At 33.8% G+C, this 26,491-nt stretch overlaps 2 protein-coding genes across 4 annotated transcripts in view; both read right to left on the bottom strand.

Annotated features, from left to right (window-relative positions):
• The window catches only part of LOC127715671 (uncharacterized), a 203,723-nt gene that overhangs the window by 7,610 nt on the left and 169,622 nt on the right, over nt 1–26,491 (bottom strand). Inside the window, exons 1-2 of one of the 2 annotated variants that reach the window (XM_052221833.1) lie at nt 5,462–5,647; nt 3,687–3,804 (exon numbers count right to left, since the gene is read on the bottom strand). The exons of the other annotated variant lie outside the window; for it this stretch is intronic. Of the exons in view, the coding sequence (XP_052077793.1) occupies nt 3,687–3,804; nt 5,462–5,536 (193 nt within the window). The 5' untranslated portion in view covers nt 5,537–5,647. Of the gene's footprint in view, nt 1–3,686; nt 3,805–5,461; nt 5,648–26,491 lie in introns of those variants that run through there. 2 annotated transcript variants of the gene reach the window in all.
• Nucleotides 1–26,491, bottom strand: part of LOC127715637 (uncharacterized) — a 145,418-nt gene that overhangs the window by 96,793 nt on the left and 22,134 nt on the right. The gene's annotated exons all lie outside the window — the stretch shown is intronic.

The raw sequence follows: 26,491 nt of genomic DNA, 5'->3' as shown, positions 1-26,491 counted from the left end.
GTGAGCAGTAGCTAACAAATGTCACTAAACACCAACAAAATAAACTGAATAAAACAAGCAAAAATGACATTTCCTGCAGACCTTCACAAATCAACTAAATGTTATACCAATTTCAAGATCAGGAATCGATTCCATTTAAAGTCTTTTATTTTTCAAAATTACTGCCAATGGTGTAAAATGAAAGCGTAAAGATGTATTCTAACCCCAAAAGGCTAATTTTAAACCTTTTCATATTGCCTTATTCTGAAGGCATATTCCGAAGCATTCAATTGACATGTGCGGTATGCTTTTCATGAAATCATGTATAAGACAATACCCATAAATAGTCCAATTGTAAAACTAAACAATAACAAACATTACGAAACAAGACAATTGTTTGGTAAACTTATGAAGATGTAGACAATATATCTGATCCGCATTTGCTTTATACATTTCACATGTGGCGTTAACAAACGTCTTGATCCTTTTCAACGATAGCTCAAACTTGTCTACTTATAAAGCGACTTCAAACGCATCTACTGTATGAAATTCGAAAACACGGCTTAGTCAGTGTTAAATCGTGATCATATTTTTTATCAGTTCAAATGTTTTGATTACAAATATGAATTATAGGAAGTGTGCGTTATAAGTAAAGGAGAGACGAAAGATACCAAAGGGACATTCAAATTCATAAGTCGAAAATAAACTGACAACGTCAAATCAAAAAAGAAAAGGTCACAAGCCTAACAACATTTCACAAAACACAACATAGAAAACCAAAGACTGAGCAACACGAACCCTACCAAAAATCGGGGGTGATCTAAGGTGCTCTGAGACAGTAACCACACACCACAATACCAGATATATAGATAACACAGTTCGTCGTCCAAAATATAACATTTTTTTCATTAAACAAATTATGCTCAAATTCACCATGTGCTTAAACTAGATAAAATAAAATATTAAAAAATATATTATTCAAGCTTTGTCGTTGACACCTATTTCCCCGAATGACAATTCATAAAGATATGAGGAAAGACTACTGTTGTTTAGGTTCCTGACAGAAAAAACACAAAATCATATGGTAGCATTCAGTTTATTTTCTTTTATCTCTATCTTCCCTTGTGAATCCCAATTAGTTGATTTATTGAAGATATGGAACATACAAATATTGGTAAGAGCTTTTCAATTTTATCCGATACAAATGATATAACAAGCCGCCAATCACCCCCGAAAAAAATAATAAAACTTACAAAAAATAAACAACAAAATAGCAGAGACATTTGTCAAATTGCTCGAAATTATTAAAGCTGGCTAGACATACTGATATGTAACCATGCCGTCCTACACTCTTATATCGATGTGCATAGCTCAGTGTAGATTTCATTAAAAAAGCAACAATAATACATAGTTATAATCATATTATTTATCATTAAATCAAGTCAGCAAAAAAGGAAAGAGTAAAAGGATATTTCATATTCTTATCACCTTTATAAGTATTTACTTAACCAGTTTAAACCATTGATGTTTATATTGTAATGGAAGTTAAACACACACGTAAATATCAAGAAGTATTAAGAAAAATACCAAACTCCAAGTTATATTCAAAAAGTGGGAAGTCCAGAAAACGTCTCAGAATCAAACGCTCGACTAAATCAACCAACGGAACGAACGGAAAAACAACTGTCATATTCCTAACTTGGTACAATCTTTTTCCTAAGAAACAATTGATGGTTTCACCTGGTTTGATAGCTAGCTAAACCTCTCACTTACAGTACAGTTGTTTATAGTTCCGTCACATTGACAAAATTGGATAAACAACCTAAACAGACATAATTGGTAAACTTGACAATAATTGGGATGTAGCAGCTAAAACTGTGTAAACAAACATTGATTTACAACTTCATGCATTAATTACTCCACGATATCAAAAAAGTAACCGTATAACTTCCGACATAAAAATATCGGTGTGATCACTGCACAATATTCATGTTTTTATCATGTATAAGGACATCATTCGTAAATATAGCTCAACATGCAGACTTCTTTTACGTTCAGGTATTTCACATCCAATTTTTTATGGAAATATTCTTTATAAAGCACAAAAATGTCAGTATTCACCTCTGAAGCTAATAAAACCTTTAAATAGACTTATTAAGAAGGGATATAGTTACGATACTGTTGTCAGGTCATTAAAGATTGCATATTTTGGCGTTAATATTGATTCACTTATAGGGTCTTTGCATCGGCACTTAACACAATTATTTAAAAACCAGTTGTTGGCATGACACGGGTTATGTTCTTCTCATATATGTTATGATGGTATGATACTAAACCCCTAACGGGAAGGATTGTGCCTGATATTCATATGACGAAGACATAATCTTTCAATCAGTTTAATTGAAGTCTGGAGCTGGCATGTCAGTTAACTGCTAGTAGTCTGTTGTTATTTATGTATTATTGTCATTTTGTTTATTTTCTTTGGTTACATCTTCTGACATCAGACTCGGACTTCTCTTGAACTGAATTTTAATGTGCGTATTGTTATGCGTTTACTCTTCTACATTGGCTAGAGGTATAGGGGGAGGGTTGAGATCTCATAAACATGTTTAACCCCGCCGCATTTTTGCGCCTGTCCCAAGTCAGGAGCCTCTAGCCTTTGTTAGTATTATTTTTAATTTTAGTTTCTTGTGTACAATTTGGAGTTTAGTATGGCGTTCATTATCACTGAACTAGTATATATATATTTGTTTAGGGGCCAGCTGAAGGACGCCTCCGGGTGCGGGAATTTCTCGCTGCATTGAAGACCTGTTGGTGACCTTCTGCTGTTGTCTGTTCTATGGTCGGGTTGTTGTCTCTTTGACACATTCCCCATTTCCATTCTCAATTTGATTTTATCACTATGTATTTCAAACACAGACTTTTAAATGAGATATATTTAAACATAAAACTTATCGTTCGTGACAAGATTGGTACATGTATAACAAAAAGGTTTTAATACAAACAACATCTGGCAAATAGCGGAATATATCTTATGGTAAATAGTTTTTGTTTATAATCCTATAAAGGGTTAATTTCGAAACAACAGCTGAAGTACGATTGTTCAATTTGGTACTAACTTCGGGTGCAAACTGGGAAAATGAAGGAACCGGAAAGCTGTATAATACGATTAATCGCTGTTGTTTAGAACTGTATTTGCCTTAACAAGGATATTAGGTTAGATTCTTATCATTATGTCGATAGTAATACGATTAATGCATATACAGAAAAAAAAAAAAAACGCAAACAACTGATATAACAAAAACATTGTATTCTTCTAGTCATTAAGAATGTATTATCATATAAATATATTTATTTATTTCAATTTTTTATTACATAGGTGAGAAGGAAAACGTTTAGAAAAATAAAACAAAAATATTGTAATTTCAAAATATTTTAAAATATCAAAACATAAATAGTATCCATTTGTATTTATCATGCGTCCCTATGCTGCATTTAAAAATAATTTATATCTTATGCGTGAAAGGCATGGAAGTTGCCTTATTTCTCACAGCAAATTATGTTAAGCAGTCTTTGAACGCACTCATATAATCTTCATAAAAGACGAGGATAAAACATCATACTATTGATAATCATATTTATCATTATTCACATGAATGTGTAATATTCAATGTTCATAATCATGTATGAAATCAACATTCAATTACCTCCATCTCCAAGGCCTTCAATAACAAAAAATTGTTCTGACGTGTCTGGTCCCGGTACGAACAGTGCAAAGCAAGCACTTTGAGATAGGAATACCACAATCAAAACTAACAGACATAGCTGTAAATAATAAACATTCGTGAAATATATATGGGAATACTATTATTTGAAGTTATATGCATAGTTGAGTCAGACATATTTTGTTCTTATTTATTTTTATGATTAGCAAGACTCGATCGTGTCAACTCAACACTTTATTACCACACCATCTGACAGTCAAACTTAGATTGTCTTCGAATTAAAAATATGAGCTCATTCTTTGAAAATGCATTAATTTATACTTTTCATAAAACTATTTCATTTCTCAACCAACCGCATTCATTATTGTTTATTTCCGATCATTGCCTTCTAGCATTATTTATCAGTTTGCATTTATTGTAAAGCCCTAATATTGAAATTATTATATAAACATACAATAGAAATATATATTTTTCTGTTTTTAAGTATAACTTCAAAACCATTTTAGTTAACTTTGGATCAATTGTCATTCTAACTGATTAAGGCCTATTTTTGTTCTTGAACAATGGTATATCCACATAAACACGCGTTACAGGCAACAGGAATAATCAAAGAATATTATAACTAATTCAAAGTAAATTTAAACAACACATTGACCGATAAAATAAGCAATTTTCTTTTACACTTAAGGCATTAGTCAAACATCTATATTTATTACGTATCAAGTAAAATGGGAGGAGTATGTTTAACAACTATAACATTGAGTATTTGGAACGTTTTCAAATGTTTCACGTACTCATATGTTCAGACCATATGCATATGAGTGTGATTAGGTAAGTTGTTGTTTATGGGCCGTAGATGCAGGTGCTTCAGGATTTATGCTATATTCAAATGAAACGGTCACAATTTGAAAGCTGAAATTTCTTTTTTTGCCTAAGAAATAACCGAACCGTTTTGTCGATTTATGTTGCATTGCTTTACATACTTTATACCAGATACATATATTCTTCCTTTATGCTAATCATACATAATATGTATAACATTTTTATTGAATTTAATTTGTTTTTGACATTGTTAAACGGCACCTTACCACATATGACAACAATTACAAAATGTATTTATCACCTCTTTGTATCTCCTACCTTTCGGATTAAAATGCATTAAGATCAGGCAAAACACTCCTAAGAGTTATGAAAGAAAAACAAAGTAAAATAACATACAAAAAGACGAACTCCAAGGAAATATGGAAAGATAATCAAATCCCATTTTTAGGTGCAATATCAGCGACAATTACTTATAAGGTATAAATAACCGTTTCGAACATTTTACCAACACACCAATGGATTTGGTGGCCGCTACGCCACAAATAAACACATATAAACACAGATAAATTGTACTATCTATAGCCACAATCTCGTTTGCGATGCAATGAATTACGAATTATTACAAGATATATTTTAATAGCTATGAACAAAACGATGAGCGCCTCTCGAAAGAATATTGGTCCTTCCAGCACACCTAAGATGAATGGCTTTCGATTGTTAATTAGAGGCCACAAAAACAGTTTTGTTAACAAAAATGAAATCATATGTTTAAATCCCTTTATGTTTTGAATTTATTTGGTTGTTAATTTTGAAAATATATGAACAAATATGTAAAATGATTTACTGAACAACCATTATCGTAAACATGATAAATATGCACAATAATTAAAGAAAAGACTAATAACTGTATACATAATATTGCATTGAAATCTTACCTGGTAATTTTGAGCCATCCTGCTCTCTCTGATGTACTCGTTGAAATAAGATATGAACAACTTTGATGTGCACATGTAGTATTTATAAGATTGAACGGATTTTTAACCAAGCAGCATATGTCTGTATTAACCAGTCGTTTGCTGTTGAAAAAAATTACATCCTGTTATGAACTGACGAATTTCAATTTGTTTGTAGAAATGCATAAATCTCAAGGCCAATATTGTCAGGCATAATGCGTGTATTAGTTGTTCCGGTTAAAGGCGATACTTTTATATGAAATAATTATAAAAGTCGGAAGTAAATGACTGGAATATTTAATGCATTTAATTTACCTTCCCTTGATAAAAAGAACTTCAATATTAAACATGTTATATAAATTGTATGTGTACCGTGAAAAATTGGATGTGATATGATTGCCTATAGGACAACTATCTACCACAGACGAAATGACGTTTATGTTAACAAGTTATGGTAACCATCAACGCTGGGCAAAATAAAACCCATTTAAATCCATAGTAAGCTATATAAAGTTCCAACATGACAAAATATAAAACAATTCAAACGATAAAACCAACGGCATGCACAACAATAAACCAAAACCAAATATGTCAGACAGCGACCAACGTCATTTACAAAATTACAAGGTATTATTTTGTGTGTTTGTTTGCAAGTCGGTTTCTGAGGAGTCATTTGGTGGTGAGGAAGTGGTCTGTAAATTTGAAATAAAAAAACATAAAAAAAAATTAAAAACGTTGAGTCGATCAATTTGTTGTTGATGAAAAAAGCAAACGATTAAAAGTGTATAAAAAACCTTTTCTGACGTTTACACGAATGTGTTTGTCGAATAGTTTAGTCGGTATTAATCGTGCTTTTGACTTGCTGAATCAGAGAATCAGGTAATTGTACTTGAAACTTAAACAAATTGGCTTTGCGTAGGCTCCTGTTCTTAACCTTTTTTTTCTATGCCTTTAAATGATTTATGAATAAACTTATCAAAGATACTAGGCTTAACATTTGTTTACGCCAGACTCCCGTTTCGTCTGCAAAAACTAATCAGTAACGATCGAATTAAAAAAGTTAAAAGGGCCAAATAAAGTACGAAGTTTAAGAGCAATGGTGATTCAAAATTTATAATTATGACCATATCAATGATAATTCATTTCAAAACAGACGTACTGACTACTGGGCTAGTGCGTATGGCTTCTATTACTTTCATCGCAAACATACAATGGTTATTTTTGAAAGTAACATGTACTTTCAAATTAGAAGCTTTAATCATAAAGCTTCCAATTTCTACTGGTAAAATTTGTGTTACCGAGTATAATCTCATGGCGGTACGTAGTAATTACGAAATAAACGACAATAGTTATTTAACTAATTAAACAAAAGTATAGACTCTCTCAGTGAAATATAGTTTTTTTGTAATGTTTGTGAACTTATTTCGTTTTTATGCTCACAAATGAATTATGCAAAGGTGTACTGTGTATTTGATTTCTAGCTTGTCTTATACATGTTACTCAAGGATCATGGTCTGATAGATATGTTTTTAGGAATATATCTTGGATTATCATGACAGACCTCGTGTTATTCTCGTTTTTCATACACACAAAAAAAATATATATATCAATGATTAAGCATCATAAATTTATCATTAATAACGAAACGTTAAAAAGAGAACGTACTACTTCAACATATTTCGTTCATGTTCATTTGAAGATTGCAGCAAGACCTTATTCACACAGTCTGTAGTAAAAAAATATAATTGTCAGATGATTAAGAATATAATTGTCAGATGAAGGACCCAATAGATATCAATCAACAATCAACTAAAGTGTTCACCATTGAAATTCGTCCACGTTCGTAAATTATTTCAATATAGATAAAAGAGATCAGAAAACTCTAATTAGTAACAAAGAAGGTAAAGCATCCGGCTGGGATCATTTTTTTCGAGTGATATGATCGAGTAGTTTCGAGTGTGACCACGTTTTTCCGAGTGAATATGATAAAAAATTAAAACAAACAGACGTCCTTTCTGGTTATATATGAAATGCATGCTTGAACTTAATATACAACATCATACAAGGTAAGTTAGTATGTGTGATAAAAACATATTATCAACCCTACATTATTTTGTATTAAAAAAGTTTAATGCAGCTTTACAATGCTTTTATTCCAAAACATAGAATAAAATTATGTTTGAACACACCAATGTAAATGTGAAAGGAAATGAATACATGGAATTTATTTATACTTAATGTATAGACATTTTACACAATTTTTTTGTATTACATTGAGAAGGATATCTTGAAAATAAATTAATTTTTATATGTCCGGGTTTTTTCGAGAGCAGTGATGATTTTTTCGAGTGCGGTACAGGTTTTACCGAGTGCATTAACCAATTCATATGACTTGAAATGATATTTATCAGTGCATTTACGTTTAAAAACAATGTGAAGGTTCAAATAAAGTACTTTTCAAAGCACGAAACGAAAACATTAAACCAGTTTGATAATTCTTTATTAACATATACATTTAATGCATCGTTCATTTGTACGTATTGCTGTTTGCCACATCAAACAAATTTACATAGACACCGGTATACGTATATTTGGATACATCAAACATGACTGAGCCCAAGTGAAGACTGTTGACATAATGCAAAATCCACACAGGTTTACGTATGTTTATATCGAGCCAACATATCTACCCACACCAATGCAAATATGTTGGAATGATCTAGAAAGTCAAACTCCAGGTAAACATGTTGTATCGATCAAAACATACGTTAACTTGTAAAATTTTGGATTACCAAATTTGGTAATGCATACATATTAGGAGATGTTATTCCGCTTCGTTACGATTCTTTTTGGTATTCTCTTCAAGTTTGTGTATTCGTATATGTTAACGAGATTTGAACGTCTGTTCCTACTGATGACTCTTTTATTGGTTTCAAGCAGACGTATAGCTGCAACTGGGTATATATGTAGTTTTTAGTAAATATACTTATTTTAATGTGGTTGACTTTTTATTTCATTAGGTAGGAGGAAATATTAGGTACGGTCTGTGCATTCCCAGTATTTTAAGAAAACGTGTTTAATGCTCTTGTTAATGTATTTGACATTTTAAGGAGATTTTATCATGCACACATGTGGTGACATTAACAAACATACCTGATAACAAACTAAAGCTCATTAATTCTCAAAATGTCTAAAAGTTTAAAACAAAAGCTTTTTAATGTATGGATGCAAATTATTGGCTGCTGGATCTCAATTATTGTCCCATTAATCCATTATGTCTGTTTGGGTTGCTCACCCGATTTTGTCAATGTAACAGAACTATTACAACTGTCAAACAAGTGGGAGGTTTTGCTAGCTATAAAACCATGTTTAAATCACCATTCCGGCACCAAGTCAGGAATATGACAGTTATTTTCTATTCGTTCCGTTGATTGATGAAGTCTAACGTTTGATGTTGTCAATTTTTAGGGGCTTTCCCCCCCCCCCCCCCCCCCTTTTCTGAATTTACCTAAGAGTTCCGTATTTTTGTTAATACTTTTTTTTATCATACGATCTTTGTATGTGTTTTTTAAAACATCGTGTGTATAATTGAACATTTATCTATCTATTTTTGAACCTTTTTGAAAACACTTTTCTTAAAACATAGCTTATACAATAAAGAATAAAAAGGGGCTCGATATATCAAAATTTACAAATGTATTCATTTCGCAAGTATGAAACTAATTAGTACGCTCACCTAAAGATAATTTGGAAATTTCATGAAATAATAAACAAATTCCCAAACTATGTTTTATGGCAGTTAAAACGGAAGTTATATTTGGGCAGGGGGTATTCAGTTAGACGAGACCTGTCCTGAGCTTTTTAAGAGACTTAAACGTGTTTGAAAGGACTTATCAACTGCTAAACCACAATGCAATTTTGAAAGTAAGGGGATGTTATTACTCGTCAATATTAATCATAAATATCAGTTGATATATTATACGGTTGTCTTCATGTGATGATTAGACATCAAAACTTGTTAATCATAGTTTATGAAAAGTATTAGTCAAATTACATCTGTAAGCTAAACAAAATTATAAAAAGTATGTTTATTAACAACAGAAATATAATTCAAAATGTAAATAAGATTAAATTAGAATTTCCAAAAATATGAATATAGATATAAAAGCAAAACAACAATTTATATATATATCCCCAACAAAATAGATTATTGAAAATTAACTAAATAATATTATGATATATATTTTTCAAGAGTTTAAGAGTACATTGTAATTTGCCAGAAGTAAATGTTCACTGTCACAATTGCGTCATATTTGATTACTTTATCATTGAAGACTGAACTGTTAAAACTTCCCTGAGTTCAAGGTATTTAAAATCGTATTCTGATGAAGGCTGTCGACATCTCGCGGCTAAACATAGGAAGAGAAAAGATTAGAGGCACTTTAATAACCAGACAACATGTGTTTACCAGACAAACTGTTCTAAATGTAATCAAGGTTATTACATAAACAAGAAAAATCAATATACCGCTATATGATTAAGTAAGGACTTTTCTAATACATATCTGAGGACTATATACACCAGACTGTTGTTAGTGAGCTGGGGTCATAGCCTTTCTCAAATTCCCATAACTTGATTGTTTTAGAAATATGGCTGTTCAGTTTTTAAAACAAGAAATATAGGTAAAAGACAGGCAGACAAAACTATAGACTAAAGAACAAAAAAACAAGTCAACAAACCATTGAACGCTGAATAGTGTGTAACACGATCCAACAACTACCTTTTTTGATCTCATATGGTCATGGAGGATAGGAAGTTTCCGCTCCACTTGTGGCACCTGTCATGTCACTCATTAGAAGTAAAATTATGATACAAGTCGCATTCGGTGATGTTACAATCGAGGAAAATAGTGTTGCTCATCAGCGGCCATGTGTTAAACATGTATTCCATAACGGTAGTTCAAATTAATGGCGTAAATAAAACTATCGAAAGAATGACTCCACTTTTAAGATGAGGAAGCCTTGATTCTATACCTTCTTTATACGATCAAAACAAAACTATATCAAATAATGTGGAATAGGAGTGTTTCTGGTTGACGTTTATTTCGAATAGATTGTATACTACATCTAGATTATTATTCAGGTAGGGCAGTTATAATTTGAAAGATTTGTAGTCATACTGTAACCGTAAAGATATGTAATGTGTCCTCGTACAGTACATACATCATGCCAGATTATATAAATATTGCAATGTGCATGTACATGTAAGTTAAATAAATAAACAAAATTGAATAATAAATTAATTAATACATAAAGTATGCAGTACTGATATTCTGTTACGCCTTTCCTCAATTTATATAGCTCGTTTGATTATATTCTTAATCTGTTTATGTTTTCCAGTCTAGGAGGATTATTCATCTTTAACCTGATAAGAACATTAAAACATCGTATCATCGCTACCTTTCCCTTTCTCACACGTATCCGTTACAGGAAAACTGCAAGGTCATTACGATCACAAGGAATATTTGGTAGAGACGTCATCTTGGACACAATTTGTGGCTAACCACAGAGTGAGTTAATTATATAACATTGTATTTGAAGCCTTCAAATTGCTCTTCGTATATTTGAACCTTTTCTCCGTGAAATACTGGAAACTTAACCGTTCTAGGAAGTACAACATTTTCTCGCATTAAACGGACTGTGCTTTCAATTATATTTGACATTTCGTTCATCTTAACATTAATTCTACACATTGTAAATTTGTATTTTATTTTGTATTTCAGCTTTTTACCATATGTCAGATTGGTTCATAATTAAAGTATCAGCACCTGATAGTCTTTTCTACTTGAGCCCAATCGTCGGTTATACTTAATGGTCAGGCCATTACAGTAAAAAGTCTACAACTTGCCTGTTGTGTCTCACAGATAACGCCACTCCACGTCAGTTCTACAGCTACAACCTGCCTGTTTAGCCCTGCAAGAACGCGTCACCCCTTGACGTACAGTAAATTGACGACAACCTGTCTATACATATCCAGACAAGGAACGACAACGTAGCATCGCTCGTACCTGTTACATCGACAGTACGCAACATAACTTGTGTGTACAAGCAGCAACCCAACAACGTTGAGCCATCATGCATCCCAGTCACGTGGAACAGCAAGATGAGGTTCAACCCCCAGAGGGAGATGTTTCTGGGGAACTATTAGAAAATCCATCTAATATCACGCATTTAGATGATAATCCCGAGACTAGGCGAGTACGTGAACTCACGGATAAAGGTAAAGGAGCATACACCGAAAAACGTGACAAGTTATATCAAGAACTAGAGGCTCTCTGGTCAAGTATTGAATTCCAGTTATAGGAAGTGGCCACGCCTCCTAGCGAGCTGCAGCAATTGCTAACAGCACAGGACAAAATCTTACACGCCTGTACTAATTATCGCAGGCTCATAGACGAGTACCTGATATTTCTGAAGAATACCAAAACGTTGAATAGTCTTAAAGACATTGATACATGTAACCTTTCAACAGATATTCGTCTGTCCAAAGTGGACCTGGTCATGGAAACATTACACGAGCACCGCCTCGCCCTGACAACGGCTAAATCCACTAAAACGAGGACTTCCAAGAGTAAGAACACCTCACACAGCGGAAGCTCCAATGTTTTTGATATGTCAAGCCTAGCACGGAGGAAGCGTGCCAAAGCAGAGGCTGCTAAGTCAAAAAAAGCCTTTGCCGAAAAACATGCTTTGATCATTAAACAAGAGGCATTATTGGAGGAACAGGCTCTGTTCAGACAAACTGAAATCAAAGCTGAAATGGAGCAACAAGCCATTCAAGCAACACAGGAAGCCTTACATAGAAAAGTTCAAATGGAACAAGAGGCTGCACAAAGAAAAGTTCAAATAGAACAAGAGGCCTCGTACCTGAAAACTCAAATGGAACAGGAGGCAGCACAAAGGAAAGCTCAACTTGAACAAGAAGCCATTCGCAGAAAAGCTCAACTAGAACAAGAGGCTGCACGTGTACGCCGGGAAAAGGCTGAACTAAAGGCCAATTTGAACCTTCTCGAAGCACAGAGAGAAGCTGCAGCCGCAGAAGCCGAGGCTCGTATCCTGGAATACGATGGCAGCCAAGCATTTAGCGATCTCCCTAACGAAACAGAAGACCCGCTCCAGCGTGTGCAAGATTTCATAAACAAACATCCTGTACCAACCGCCGAACAGGAAGTGACAGGCCCTCTAAAGAGAAAACAAACTCCTGTAAAGCTAAGTCATGAAGCACCTGAGTTCGTACCATCCGTGGCATTGAACTTGCCGTCACAGACACCTGCTGTCTTACCTGCACATGCTAAGTCAGCAGAAGTTAATGTATTCCCAGATCTGGGAACAGTAACTGGCATAGGAAAACAGGGCGTTTCAGCAAAGATCCCTGTCTCACAACAAAAACAAGGCGTTATAGAAGAGATCCCTGTCTCACACAAAAAACAAGGCGTTATAGAAGAGACCCCTTCTGCACACCTGCAACAAATCAATCCTACGTTAGAGATAACCAGATTTCTCCTACGCAAGGACCTGCTGTTCTCCCGGCTTACAAGCTTTAACGACCAGGCAGAATCCTTTCATACATGGAAAGCCAGTTTTAAAAACGTCATAGATGAATTACAAGTTTCAGACTCGGAACAAATACACCTACTTATTAAATGGTTTGGACCAGAGTCTGCCAAACATGCCATGAGTATAAGGGCATCAAATGCCAACAACCCAACAAGGGGCCTACACAGACTATGGGAGAGACTAAACGACCGATATGGTTCTCCAATAATGTTGGAGGCGTCTCTCGTCAACAAACTTGCCAACTTTCCAACACTGACAAATAAAGACAACTCACTCCTGTACGATTTGTCAGATATTATCTCAGAAATAGAGTATCACAAAGAAAATCCCAAGCTGGGATGTTTGCTAGCTTATTTCGACTCTTCGTCCGGGATAAATCCAATTGTAGAAAAACTGCCATATGGACTCCAAGAAAAGTGGATAACAAGGACTTCAAGATACAAGTCTAAATACGAAGTTGCCTTTCCGCCTTTCACAGAATTTTCTGCCTTCATCAGGGAAATTAGCAAAAATAAAGAACGATCCTGGTTTCATCTTTGAGTCAAAAGTCACACCAAATACAAAAGGTGCTGCGCCAAAGTTCACACCTCAGACCTACTCTAAAGTCAACGTCCATAAGACGGATGTTGAACAGCAAACTGGAGACAGCAGTCAACAACAAGATCTGTGTATCGTACACAAGACAAAGCATCCCTTGAATGAATGCCGAGCGTTCCGAGCCAAATCAATCGAGGAACGCAAAGAACTGTTAAGACAGAACAATGTGTGCTACAAGTGTTGTGAGTCAACCACACACAGAAGTCGGGACTGCAACGCAAGCATAAGTTGTAATGAGTGTGGAAGTCAACGACATACCACCGCACTTCACATCACTAGACCACAGCAACCTGCAAGTTCTCAGTCTAGCTCGCCCAGACAAACCTACAGCGGGGAGCCAACAGAATCGGCTGAAATCAAGTTAACCTCTGTGAGTTCAACCTGCACAGAGATCCACAAAGATCCTAAGAGTGAGAAATCTTGTGCCAAGATATTACCTGTGGATGTGTACCACAAGGACAGGACAGACAAAATTATCCGGATGTATGCCATCATTGACGATCAAAGCAACCGGTCTCTTACCTCGCCTGAATTCTTCAATCTGTTCAACGTTCGGGAAAAACCTAAAAACTACTCTCTTGCAACATGCTCCGGCAGAGTAGCTACTTCCGGGAAAAGAGGAAAATATTTCGTCTTAAAATCTGTACATGGTGACGTACAATTTAATCTGCCTACATTAATTGAATGTTATAATTTTCCCAATAATCGAGACGAAATTCCTACACCTGAAGTCGCAATGTATCATCCTCATCTAAAAGAACTCAAAGGAAGCATTCTACCGATAGAGGAACGTTGCCAAATTCTACTCTTAATTGGAAGAGACCTTATAGAGACACATCACGTCCTTGAACAACGCCTAGGACCATCCAGAACTCCATTTGCCCAAAAATTGAAACTTGGTTGGGTCATAATTGGAAATACATACATTGACAAGCAAACTGTTACGCTTGAAGTCAACACAAAGATAACTAACGTTTCAATCACGAAACCAGAACAACTTCTCAACGCCTCAAGACCGGAAATATCCGTCAAGGACGAATATCCAATCGTTGGTGAAGAAAACTACCAAAACTTAAATTCAGATGTGAAGGTTGCAAAAATGCACTCCATACAATTCCTTGAGTGTACTGGATCTAGTGCCAAATCTGGTGAACTCAAGAATTTTTCTAAAGGGACAGCACTCGTTTCACTAAAAGCAGAATCTGTGACTTCTATAGAAAATTCTATGGATGAAGAAAATTTCATTCCGAAATCAACAAGACCTGAAGTTCATGGAGAGGCAATCAGTCGCATTCACAAATCTATTCCGAAAGAAGGACCGATTGCCAATTTCAATCTGCCTGTGAACAATCAACATCTGCTCCGAGTAGGAAGCAATATCGCCAAGTCTAACTTGGATATTAGTGAAAAGGAACCAGTGGTCTTATCTGGACACCATCACAAAGCAACACCCTTTGTGGGACATTACTACGACAAAATTAAACATCGAGGACGCCACCTTACAGATAGAGCGACTAGATCCGCAGGATGGAACGTTAGGACGAAACGCTTTATTTCGTCTGAGACTCACAAAGATGTGACATTTCGCCAAATCGGACGAGGATCAAGTACTAACTCCCGTCATACTTACCGGAGGATATCGCCGTCTTACCAGGTTGGAGAAAACAGTTCCTATTATCGATACAGCAGTAATAGAACATTCTACAGAACACAACAATCTCATCCGAGACATCCTTCTTTTAAAGGACACGAAACTGTGCCAAACCCAGTTTCCCGGGGATATATTTATTCAGGAAACTTTATAGTGAAAAGTCGTAAGTTGAGACCTGATATTTCTCACACGATCAAAAGTGGACATTTCACCTGTACATATTCAATTTATGTTGGGATTTATTTATTTATCATATGTTCATATGCGATTAATTTATGGAATAGTGATTTCAGAAAGACATCAGACGGGGAGTATTCTGTTACGCCTTTCCTCAATTTATAGCTCGTTTGATTATATTCTTAATCTGTTTATGTTTTCCAGTCTAGGAGGATTATTCATCTTTAACCTGATAAGAACATTAAAACATCGTATCATCGCTACCTTTCCCTTTCTCACACGTATCCGTTACAGGAAAACTGCAAGGTCATTACGATCACAAGGAATATTTGGTAGAGACGTCATCTTGGACACAATTTGTGGCTAACCACAGAGTGAGTTAATTATATAACATTGTATTTGAAGCCTTCAAATTGCTCTTCGTATATTTGAACCTTTTCTCCGTGAAATACTGAAAATTTAACCGTTCTAGGAAGTACAACATTTTCTCGCATTAAACGGACTGTGCTTTTAATTATATTTGACATTTCGTTCATCTTAACATTAATTCTACACATTGTAAATTTGTATTTTATTTTGTATTTCAGCTTTTCACCATATGTAAGATTGGTTCATAATTAAAGTATCAGCACCTGATAGTCTTTTCTACTTGAGCCCAATCGTCGGTTATACTTAATGGTCAGGCCATTACAACTGACAAATAAATAAGTGAATTACACCTTTAATCTTTTCTGATATTTATTTTCTTTTAGTGATGAAAGATTTGTTTTTTAGAATCAACACATTTCTAAACTTTTAAATACGGAAAAAAATAATATTCTTTGTCCTAAATTCAGGCAAATCAGGAACGGATCCCGGATTTTTGAAAAAGAGCGTAATTCCCCAAAATGTGATAAATACTGCCGAGCAGAGGGAGATGAATCTTTTGGGAACGATTTTATGATAAAAAAATATACAAATACTAAGAAACATTAAATTTTTAATTTCATTATGGGTCTTATGGTATACGCCCTATATGCCCTATCCTTGACCCGCCACGGCAAATAATGTATTGAAAAGATAATCACTGTGAGTAAATAATTAATATCAAAGAATTGTTGATCATTTATTTTGAAACCAAAAATCAAATTCTTCAGACTTAAAATGGGTTTGCCAAGTTTAATCTGTTCTAACAGATGAGATGTGTCTTTCCTATACTTATTTAGGAAGTGGCATGTTCTGTAATGTTATAGGGGTTATTGTATGAGTCAGGACGCATTTTCAATGTCTTAAGTAAAGGTGTCTAGAAGAAAACAAATGTACGATTTCCATCTGAACAAGAATGGCAATCCAATTTATGTTTTTTTTTGCTTTTGTCTGATAAAACTTTCTGAATTATCTCCATTATCATCAATAATATGTGATAGATGCATATGTTAATTATACAGCTATCTATACAGTTATGGAATAATATTGGTTTTCCCTGAAATTTAATCAACTGATTTCCCAAAGAATTTGGATATTTCTTTTTATTTATTATTATTCTTAATCCGAACTTTGATGATATCAAGAAAAAAAACTATGGTAGTTCATTTGAAAGATAAGTGGATTGTTTTCAAATTTGTTTTAATAAAATTTTGGTAAAACTTGCAATTTAAGAAGAAATATATGCAGTTATTTTTTTAATCTAACCTAATTTTAAAGATCCTATGTATTTTTCTAAGTTAACCGTTTTCAATCCTCAATTTAATTTATTACAGTTTTAAACACATCGGTTGCCCTATTGTGTTTTGTTGTTTAAAAAAAATTCTAAATCCTTTATAAACTGGTCTTAATACTCTTTATCTTTGGTTAAGACAGGCACTAAAAATGTAATATTGGGAATAATTAAGGATTTAGTATCTGTGATTCTGACTATCATAATTAAGTTTCGTTTTTTCTTAATTAAGAATAATTTGTGCTGATTGATTTTTTACAGGTTTCTTTGTCTGTTAACATTTTCTTATTTTTCTTTGCAGTTTTTTGTCTTCCAAGCCACACCCGCTGCTTTAGAACTCTTCGAATTTAACCCTGACAGTTTTCCGAATGTTTTAATCATATTAGGAGCTTTCGAAATATCTTGCTTTGATGTAAGGAAAAGAGTGGTATCATCTGCTAGTTGAAAAATGTTTAATGTTCGAATTTTGCCATTAAGTTTAATTTAAATGCATTTGCGGTCATGGTCTTGTCCGATCCTACACGGTAAATTATCGTATTGCATGAACACCCTTGCTTAATCCCACGAAAAAATGTTTTGCAATTCACTCATTTTAATTACTAAGCTTTTAATATCAGTATATAGAACTTTCATCTTTCAACAATGAATTTGTTAACCCTTTCTGTAAAGCTAAACACATAAAGTCACACTCCGAAGAATTAAAGTTTTCGAAAAATATCAGTAAAGTTTCCTCTGTGTAAAAAGAAATTCTGCAAAATCAATGATATGAATCATTTAAATGTTATATCCAATATACCTATTTATAACATACCCGTTTTGATCCCCATGAATAATGTGTGGTAGTATTTAACTTGTTCTTCGTGCTAGTGAATGAGCTTTGTATCTACATTTAATAATGAAATTGACCAATATTATCTAGAGAGAGAGTTTTTTTTTATGTAAATAACCGCTATTTCTGTTAATTAGTTAGTTCCCGTTTTTCAAATGAGAAATTTGAACTTTTGTAAATATCTTGATGTGTCGCCTCTATTTTGCCTTTAAGCGCTATTTTTGTTTATCTTGTTTATCTTGTTTGTCTAGTATTTTTAATTCTGAAAAGAGATTTGTATTATTCCCCTTCTTCAACCCATTTAATTCTTTGTACCCAATTATTTTTTATATGAATCACTAAGTATATTTTCTAATCTTATTCTTATTTTAAAAGGTTATAAATATTGATTTTGTTATCGATAAATTAAAACCATACTAAATATTATTGTTTTACACATACGCACTTTCACGGTACTACAATCTGTCGATACCTATATTTTGCATTGCACAAGGTCATGTTTTTATCTGACTGTTAATTGCGTCTTTACGATTAATCCATTGGATGGTGGATGTGTACAGATTGATATTTTAGTCTTAGATACATGATATTTTTATTACTTGTTATTGTGTTTGAACTAGCTGTCAGTAACTGCGAGTACTCTCAGAACTGTACTTTGTGTCGTTTTTGTTGTTAGGGATGTTTAAATACCCTGCCATGTCCGGTCTGTGTTTTGTTTGATGTTTTTTTAAGGTCTGATGACTTAAGCCCTTATCAACTAATTTTTATAGTTTGTTCTTATGTTGTGCTGTACCACCATAGTCCTAGGTTAGGGGAGGGTTGAGCGCTCACAAACATGTTCAACCCCGCCACATTCTTTATGTTCCTGTCCCAAGTCAGAAGCCTGTAGTTCAGTGGTTGTCGTTGGTTTCCAGCCTGTCATATTTATTTTTCGTAAATTATTTTGTTATAAATTAGGCCGTTAGTTTTCTCAATTGATTTTTTTCATACTTTTCATGTCGGGGCCTTTTATAGCCGACTATATGGTATTGGTTTGTGTAAACCGGAAGTAACATTTTTTGCATTTCCTTCATGGAAAAGTACATAGAAATCATATATTTTTCATCACCACGAATGGACCGATCTTTTGAGATCGGAAACGTTCTTCTGTAAACAAGAAGTAGCAAATTATCTTATTAAAGTATATTCGATATATTTTTTAGAATTAGTGAGGTAAGCTATCATATTAAAACGGGAGTGACATTTTCTTAACCGGAGGTAGTAAATTATTACTTTTATTTCATGAAAAAAAACATAGAAAAGAACTTGAATTTGGAGACATTACTATGTTATTTGGAAAAAATATCAGGACAAATTGTTGTAATTGGTGATTTTAATTATGATATTTTGAAAGGGAATTGTACAGCGATAAATTATTTGTTATCAAAACGTCAAAGACAGTTTTTCAGTCGTCCAACAATAGAGGGTGGTACTATTATTGATCATTTGTCTGTCAAAGATGTCCTGATACACAGCTTACTATTATTCTCACATATCACAGCTATGACGTGGCACTTGAAATAGTCATTTACTGTGACAAATACAAGTAATAAGAAAATATGTAGAATCAACAAAGATATCAATATGAAGGTATTAAATGAATATCAGTTTCTAATTTTGATTTTAAACATATAACAAAAATGAAAAACAATATGCCTCCTAAAGTCCAACCCTTCGTCCCCGTCGTAGGAGGCGGATATTAGCACTTAAACGTGATTGAGTGCTGATAACAAACAGGGCACTGGCAACAAACACCATAAATGATCACTGTAGTGGTCAAGGTGTTTAATCGTCCTGACAATGCATGACATATATGCCACAGGATGTTCAGCAAAAAACAATCAATCATGTGATATATCTAAGAAGGTTTTGAGCAAAACGATCTGGTGACATTTAAGGTAAAGGTAACGTTCTACTTTTTTTTAATTTTTGCTTAATATCACTCCTGACCAGAAACTATACAAGATATTGACGAAATATTTTTTCTTAATTGTAAGTTGTTACATGAATTTCAAGGGTACGTTGACATTAAATAGGTGTTTTCTACTCTCTTATATTTCAAATTAGCTGTATGGTGATATAACTCATTAACCATATATATAAGTACCAAAAGTCTTTTGATTTGAGGTCTTTATTAATTTGAAATTGAGGTCAAAGTCACAGGTAAATAAACTCATCGTAGATACCAGAATATAAATTTTGTAAACCAGACGCCCGTTCCATCTACAAAATACTCATCAGTGACTCTCGAATTGAAAAGGTTTAAAAGGTTCAATTAAGTACGAAGTTGAAAAAACATTGAGGACCAAACATTACGAAAGGTTTTGCCAAATACAGCTGAGGTTATATACATCTGGGGTAGAAAATCCATAGTTTTCCAAAAATTCAAAGTTTTGTTAGCATTAATTATGACCATATTATTTTACACGGTCAATTTGACACTCTAGAATTTGACCTTTGTTTTGACTTCATTTGCATTTGGTACAAATACATATGACTTTGGAAATGTCAAACGGAAGCGACCTTAGGTAAACCGGAAATATCCTTTTTGAACTTTTTGGAATTAGTGTCAAGTCACCTATCATAAACTAGCAGACTTTAAAAAAGCAAACCTAGATTATTTTTTCTCATTTTTAAATATGAAATTTTTGATAAATAAATGAATAAACATAAATTTCATTCATTACTTCATTGTCTAAAAAAAGTTTGTAGTTCGAAAGATCAATTGCTTATGTCGTGGTTAATGTTCAAATCATGTAGTATGCACTAAATCCATGGTTTTCCCCTTATCAATGGATGTGTCATCGTCGAAGGCAATGACTGCCTGTAACCAACGCATAAATGATTGACAGAAAGGTCAACCAGTTCTGTTGGGCAGGTTTTGAGTTCTGTTTTGAACCTTCTGAATTGGCCTCTTTCCCACCCATTACCGTGTGTTTTTGCAATTATGTAGTTTAAACTTTAGGGCTTTAAATGTTTTTCTGCTTTCGATTTTTTTGGCGTTTCAGTATATGGGAAACATTTATGGCATGCAAGTGCCTGCCATGGCATTCGAGGACTTGATTTGCAGTTAACGTTGAGGTGGTAAACATGTCTCGCAAATGATGTTGCGTAATCAAATTTTATTGACGTGGTGTTGTGACTACATATTGATCTGGTCATAGGTGGTAATCATTAGATCCCGTCAGCCTGTACCGTTGTAGTAAGATCAGTAAGAGGAGTTTCTGACGTGAAATTGTCTAACAACAGCACGTTCACCTATTTATGTCTGCAATATTCTTTTGGCCTGATTCAGATTTTTATTGCTCATTCTCGGCAATATTGAAATGCAACATATCTTTACTGATTCAAGTGTGGATATGGTTTGAAAGAATGGTTTCACGAGAAAGAAACCTTAAAAAATCATTTGTGGGTTTCAAATTTAATTTATGTTTTAAGAAATTCGTGCGACTTCAATATTAAGGTTTGTTCTCCCGGTAAGTCAGGTATTGATTTATTCTTAACAGAAAGAAGTCTGGTAAGCATGAACAGTAGTGATTTGAGGATCAATCATAATTTGGTAAAAAAAATCACCAAAATGTGTGTTGCATTTTTTAAGTCCGTCAGTATATAATACTGAGAGTGACATTTTTCAAACCAGAAGTAGCCAACTGTCTCCCTTATTTCAAGTAAAAGTGTTTAATTGAATTTCTAGATGTTGACTTTTGCTGTTATTTCTGATTGGTACATGATAAAGTCATAGTGTCTTTGCGAAAAGGTTGCAGACATATGACCTTGAAAAAGGTCAACTGAAAGTGACATCTTGTAAATCGAGCGTAGCTATTTTTTCACTATTTTCATGTTTAAGTTACTAGAACTATATATTGTTTTAAATCAGTGTGAAGTAACGTTCATATGAAACCGGAAGAGAAATTTATAAGTCTGAAGAACCTACTAATCTCCCTCATTTCAAGCAAAAACAGAAACCATATATATTTGTAATCAGTGTAAAGTAGGCTATTATCTGTTAGCAGAAACGAAATTGTTCAATGGAAGTTAATATAATCTTATCAACATATGTGCATTTGGGATGGAAAGACCTTTAATTGTTCTCATAACAATTAGCTTTCAATAACAAACTTTTTCTACTGCCACTGTTTTTTTTTTCTTCCTCGGTATTATTGTTTTGCAAGATGTCGCTCAGGTATTTTGTTTATAACATCGAACAGTTATTGCACTTTTGAAACTCACCTTGTTTAACCAAACACTTTTGTTCGAGTTATCTTCCGAACCACTGTTGTATTGTGAGCGCATCTCCTCCTTTACCGTAAAAAAAAATTAAAAAATTTATTTCTTCCAAATTGCTCGTTATATCCTCGAATATTCTGTTCAATTTTGACAGGAGCATTTTGACGACTCCATATGAGAGTTATTTCCCCTTTTGTATTTTATATAAGTGATGAACCACATGAAGAGTAAGTGAAAGAGTCTTGTAGTACCTTTATGTGAGTTCCTTTGTCCACCAAAAGAAAGAGAAAATGGGTTTGAGGTCAAAGCTTAAGATCATGTTCTTAATTTTTACTTTTGCTTGCGACTGCATCTCCTCTGAAACTCTTAAAGATGTATTTAAAAGACCTGGTCCGAAATGTTTTCACCTCGGTGTGTTTTACGACAAGAAAAACCTTAAATATACATTATCTATAACATAAACTGGAAATGACTTCTTATTAACCCTTTAGAAATGTAATGGTGGAAAAACCTTAAACTTTTCTCTGAACAATTATGTACTTTATTTGTCTTTTTAACTTTTTGGACTTGAGCGTCATTGATGGGTCCTCTGTAGACGAAACGCGCGTCTGGTGTACAAGTTATAAGTCTGGACTCTTTTATGATTTTTTTTATCTCTACATCTCTTTAAAGATCGATGAATAAATTATGAGCATAAACGACCCAATATTCCAAGAAGTTTTGTCAAATACAGCTAAGGTTATCAATTCCTGGGGTAGAAAATCCTTAGTATTTCGAGCAATTAAAAGTGTTGTTGACCTATAACTGTTAACTTTTTATACATTGTGACTTGGATGGAGAGTTGTCTCATTGGCACTCATACCACATCCTCTTATTTATTTTAACAGTCAATTTATACAAATGACCATATCAATGATAATTCATATCAAAATATAAGTGCTGGCTACATGGCTGATGATACCCACGGGGAGGAAACTTCCATTTGCAGTGCTTCGACCTAGAGGTTGTAAAAAAAATCAAGATACCAGGCTTATAATTATTTACGCCAGACGCGCGTTTCGTCTATAAAAGACTCATCAGTTTTGTTAGAATCAAAAAGGTTAAAAGGCCAAAAAAAAAAAAACGAAGTTGAAGAGCATTAAGAAACCAAAATTTGTCACATACAGCTAAGGTAATCTATTCTTGGGGTAGACAATCCTTAGTATTTCGAAGATTTCAAAGTTTTTAAACAGTTAATTTATAAATATTACCATATCAAAGATAATTCAAGTCAACATATAAGTGCTGACTACTGGGCTGGTGTCACCATCGGAGAGGAAACGTCCACTCGCAGTAGCATCGACATTTAGGTTGTGAAAAAAAGTCATAAAAGATACCAGGCTTATAATTTTGTTTGCCAAACGAGCGTTAAACCCCGTCCGTTTCTTTATTTGCCTATCCCAACTCAGGAGCCTGTAGTTCAGAGGTCGTAGTTGTTTCATTTTACATTTTACCTGTCGGGGCCTTTTATAGCCGACTATACGGTATGGGTTTTTCTCATTTTTGAAGCCCGTACAGTTGCCTATAATTGCTAACATCCGCTTTATTTGAATTCTGGTGGATAGTTGTCTCATTGGCAATCACATGCACATGTAATAATTTAATGAACAATCCTTTTCCTCATTATCCCTAGCTGCATGTAGCTCTAGACATGACCCAACTTACAAAATCCCAGCATGTCTGGTTTTTGGCATGTTACATGTATGCAGTAAGTACTCCCCCTTTTCTACTTCTCTAATAAATGCTGGATTTTATCCATTCAAATACTAGCACAGAGTGGTTATGGTTATAGACTTATGTTGTCAAACAGTATGTATGATATTAATGTAACAAAATTTATGGGCATTATCCAAATAATTTGTAGTATGCTTACTAACTCATTTATTAATGATCATGAATGAAATTTTATTACCACTTTATATAATTTCCATATTGATGATAAGTTTAGAATCAGAACTGTATATATCTCCAACTTGATTTTTAATCTGATTATTGTCTTAATCTTACTACAAAGTAATGACATTGAACAAAATCCTGGACCAAACTCATCAAGATACTGCTATCAAAATATTCAAATAGCTGGTATTAATGTTAATTCCTTTCGTTATACAACTGATTTAATTCATTCAGAATTAGGTGAATGTGATGTGATTTGTGATTCTGAAACAAAACTGGAAGCAAATGTTGGCAGTACTGACTTGGTGATGCCAAATTTTCATAATCCTGAATTATTCAGAAAAGACAGGTCAACTGACCGTGGAGGGGGGATTTTGATCTATATTAGAGATAGTCTCCATTGTAAACGCTGTAGCGACTTGGCGATACCTGAATTAGAGTCAGTTTGTGTTGAAATTACAACAAAAACTGGTAGATTCTTAGTTGTATGTTTTTATAGACCTTCAAATGCACATCACTAGACCATTTTGAAAATTTATTAGATAATGTAATAGATACTGATAAAAATGTAATATTGCTTGGTGACTTGAACATAGATTTACTAAAAGCAAGTCCAACTAGTAGGATATCAAGAATCTGTGATAGATATGGCATAGAAAATGTTGTTCAGGAACCTACTCGAATAACCTCCTCAACTGCAACACTCTTAGACCCTATATATATATAAATAATCTTAGTATACTAAGAAATAGTATGGTTCTACCAAGTTTCTGTAGCGATCACTGTCCAACACTTATTGAGATAAATTTTTCCATTGCTAGACAAAAGGCTTATTCAAAAGTAGTCTATGACTATGATAGTGGTGATTATGCATCAGCAAACATGTATTTACAAGGAAAAAATTGGAATGAATGCTTCAAAAATCTTCATGACATTAATAGAATAAATGGTATAATTAACCAAGAAGTTCATCATGTCATGGACACATATATTCCTAAAAGAAAAGTACTGGTTAGACCCAGGGACAAACCTTGGATCACAACCAGTATTAAAGCTTAAATGCGAAAGCGTAACCGTGCTTACAAAAAAGCTAAATCAAGAAATTTAGTTTCAGATCGGAAAAAATTTAAAGAACTTAGAAATGAAGTGATTGATCTAGTAAGAGAAGCTAGACGTCAGTACCTGGTTAATTTGCACAATTCCCTAGTCGATAAATCAATCCCCCCCGGGAAGTGGTGGAGAATAGCTAAGAGTGTTTGCAAATTTAAAAATAAAGAGAGTCAAAATTCTCCCATTAAGGTAAATGGAGAGATTCTAATTCACCCCGTTGAAAAAGCCACAGCCATTAATGACTATTTTTGCACAATATCAAGATTTGATACAGAACCGCAATTGCCTAATGTCCCACCTTTGGCACCCTATGAGCTGCCTGACATAGTGATAACAGAGCAGGACGTGATTGACCATTTCCAAATTTTAAATATTAACAAACCAGCCGGACCTGACAAGCTACCTCCAAAATTTCTCAAGGCAATTTTCCCATCACTGGTTACACCCCTAACATTCATATTTAATAAAAGCTTACAAACTGGAATAGTTCCCAGTGATTGGAAACTTGCAAATGTATCAGCTATTTACAAGGTTAAAGGAGATCAGGACAGTGTTTCAAACTACAGGCCTATCTCTGTTACTAATTGTTTTAGCAAAATATTGAAGAAAATTATTTCTTAAGAATTTAAGTAACTATATACATGATCATGCAATATTAACTGATCAACAGTCAGGGTTCCGTAACAAGGATTCTACTATAAATCAGTTACTTTTATTATATGATGAGATTGTAAAAAATCTTGACAAAGGGAAAATGTCAGATTTATTTTTTGTGATGTGTCAAAGGCATTTGATCGCGTTTGGCACATGGGACTTCTGTATAAATTAAGAAAATATGGAATAAAGGGTAATTTGCTTAACTGGTTCAAAAGTTATCTTTCTGAAAGACAACAAAGCGTTGGAGTAAATGTTTTTTTTTGTCTAATTTGAATACTGTCAAGGCAGGAGTCCCTCAAGGGTCCATCTTGGGCCCTTTTCTGCTTTTATTGTTTGTGAATGACATAGTAGATGTAGTTACAAACAAAATAAAACTGTTTGCAGATGATACTTGTCTATATTGTGTTGTAGATGATGAGAAATCAGCAGCTGACTCCCTGGGTCATGATCTAGAATAATTAGATCAGTGGGCAGGAGA

Source organism: Mytilus californianus, unplaced genomic scaffold (genome assembly GCF_021869535.1).
Source record: "Mytilus californianus isolate M0D057914Y unplaced genomic scaffold, xbMytCali1.0.p SCAF_9, whole genome shotgun sequence".
Taxonomy (NCBI): Eukaryota; Metazoa; Mollusca; class Bivalvia; order Mytilida; family Mytilidae; genus Mytilus; species Mytilus californianus.
The sequence above is the reverse complement of the archived record's forward strand: the minus strand, read 5'-3'. Positions and strand labels throughout refer to the sequence as shown.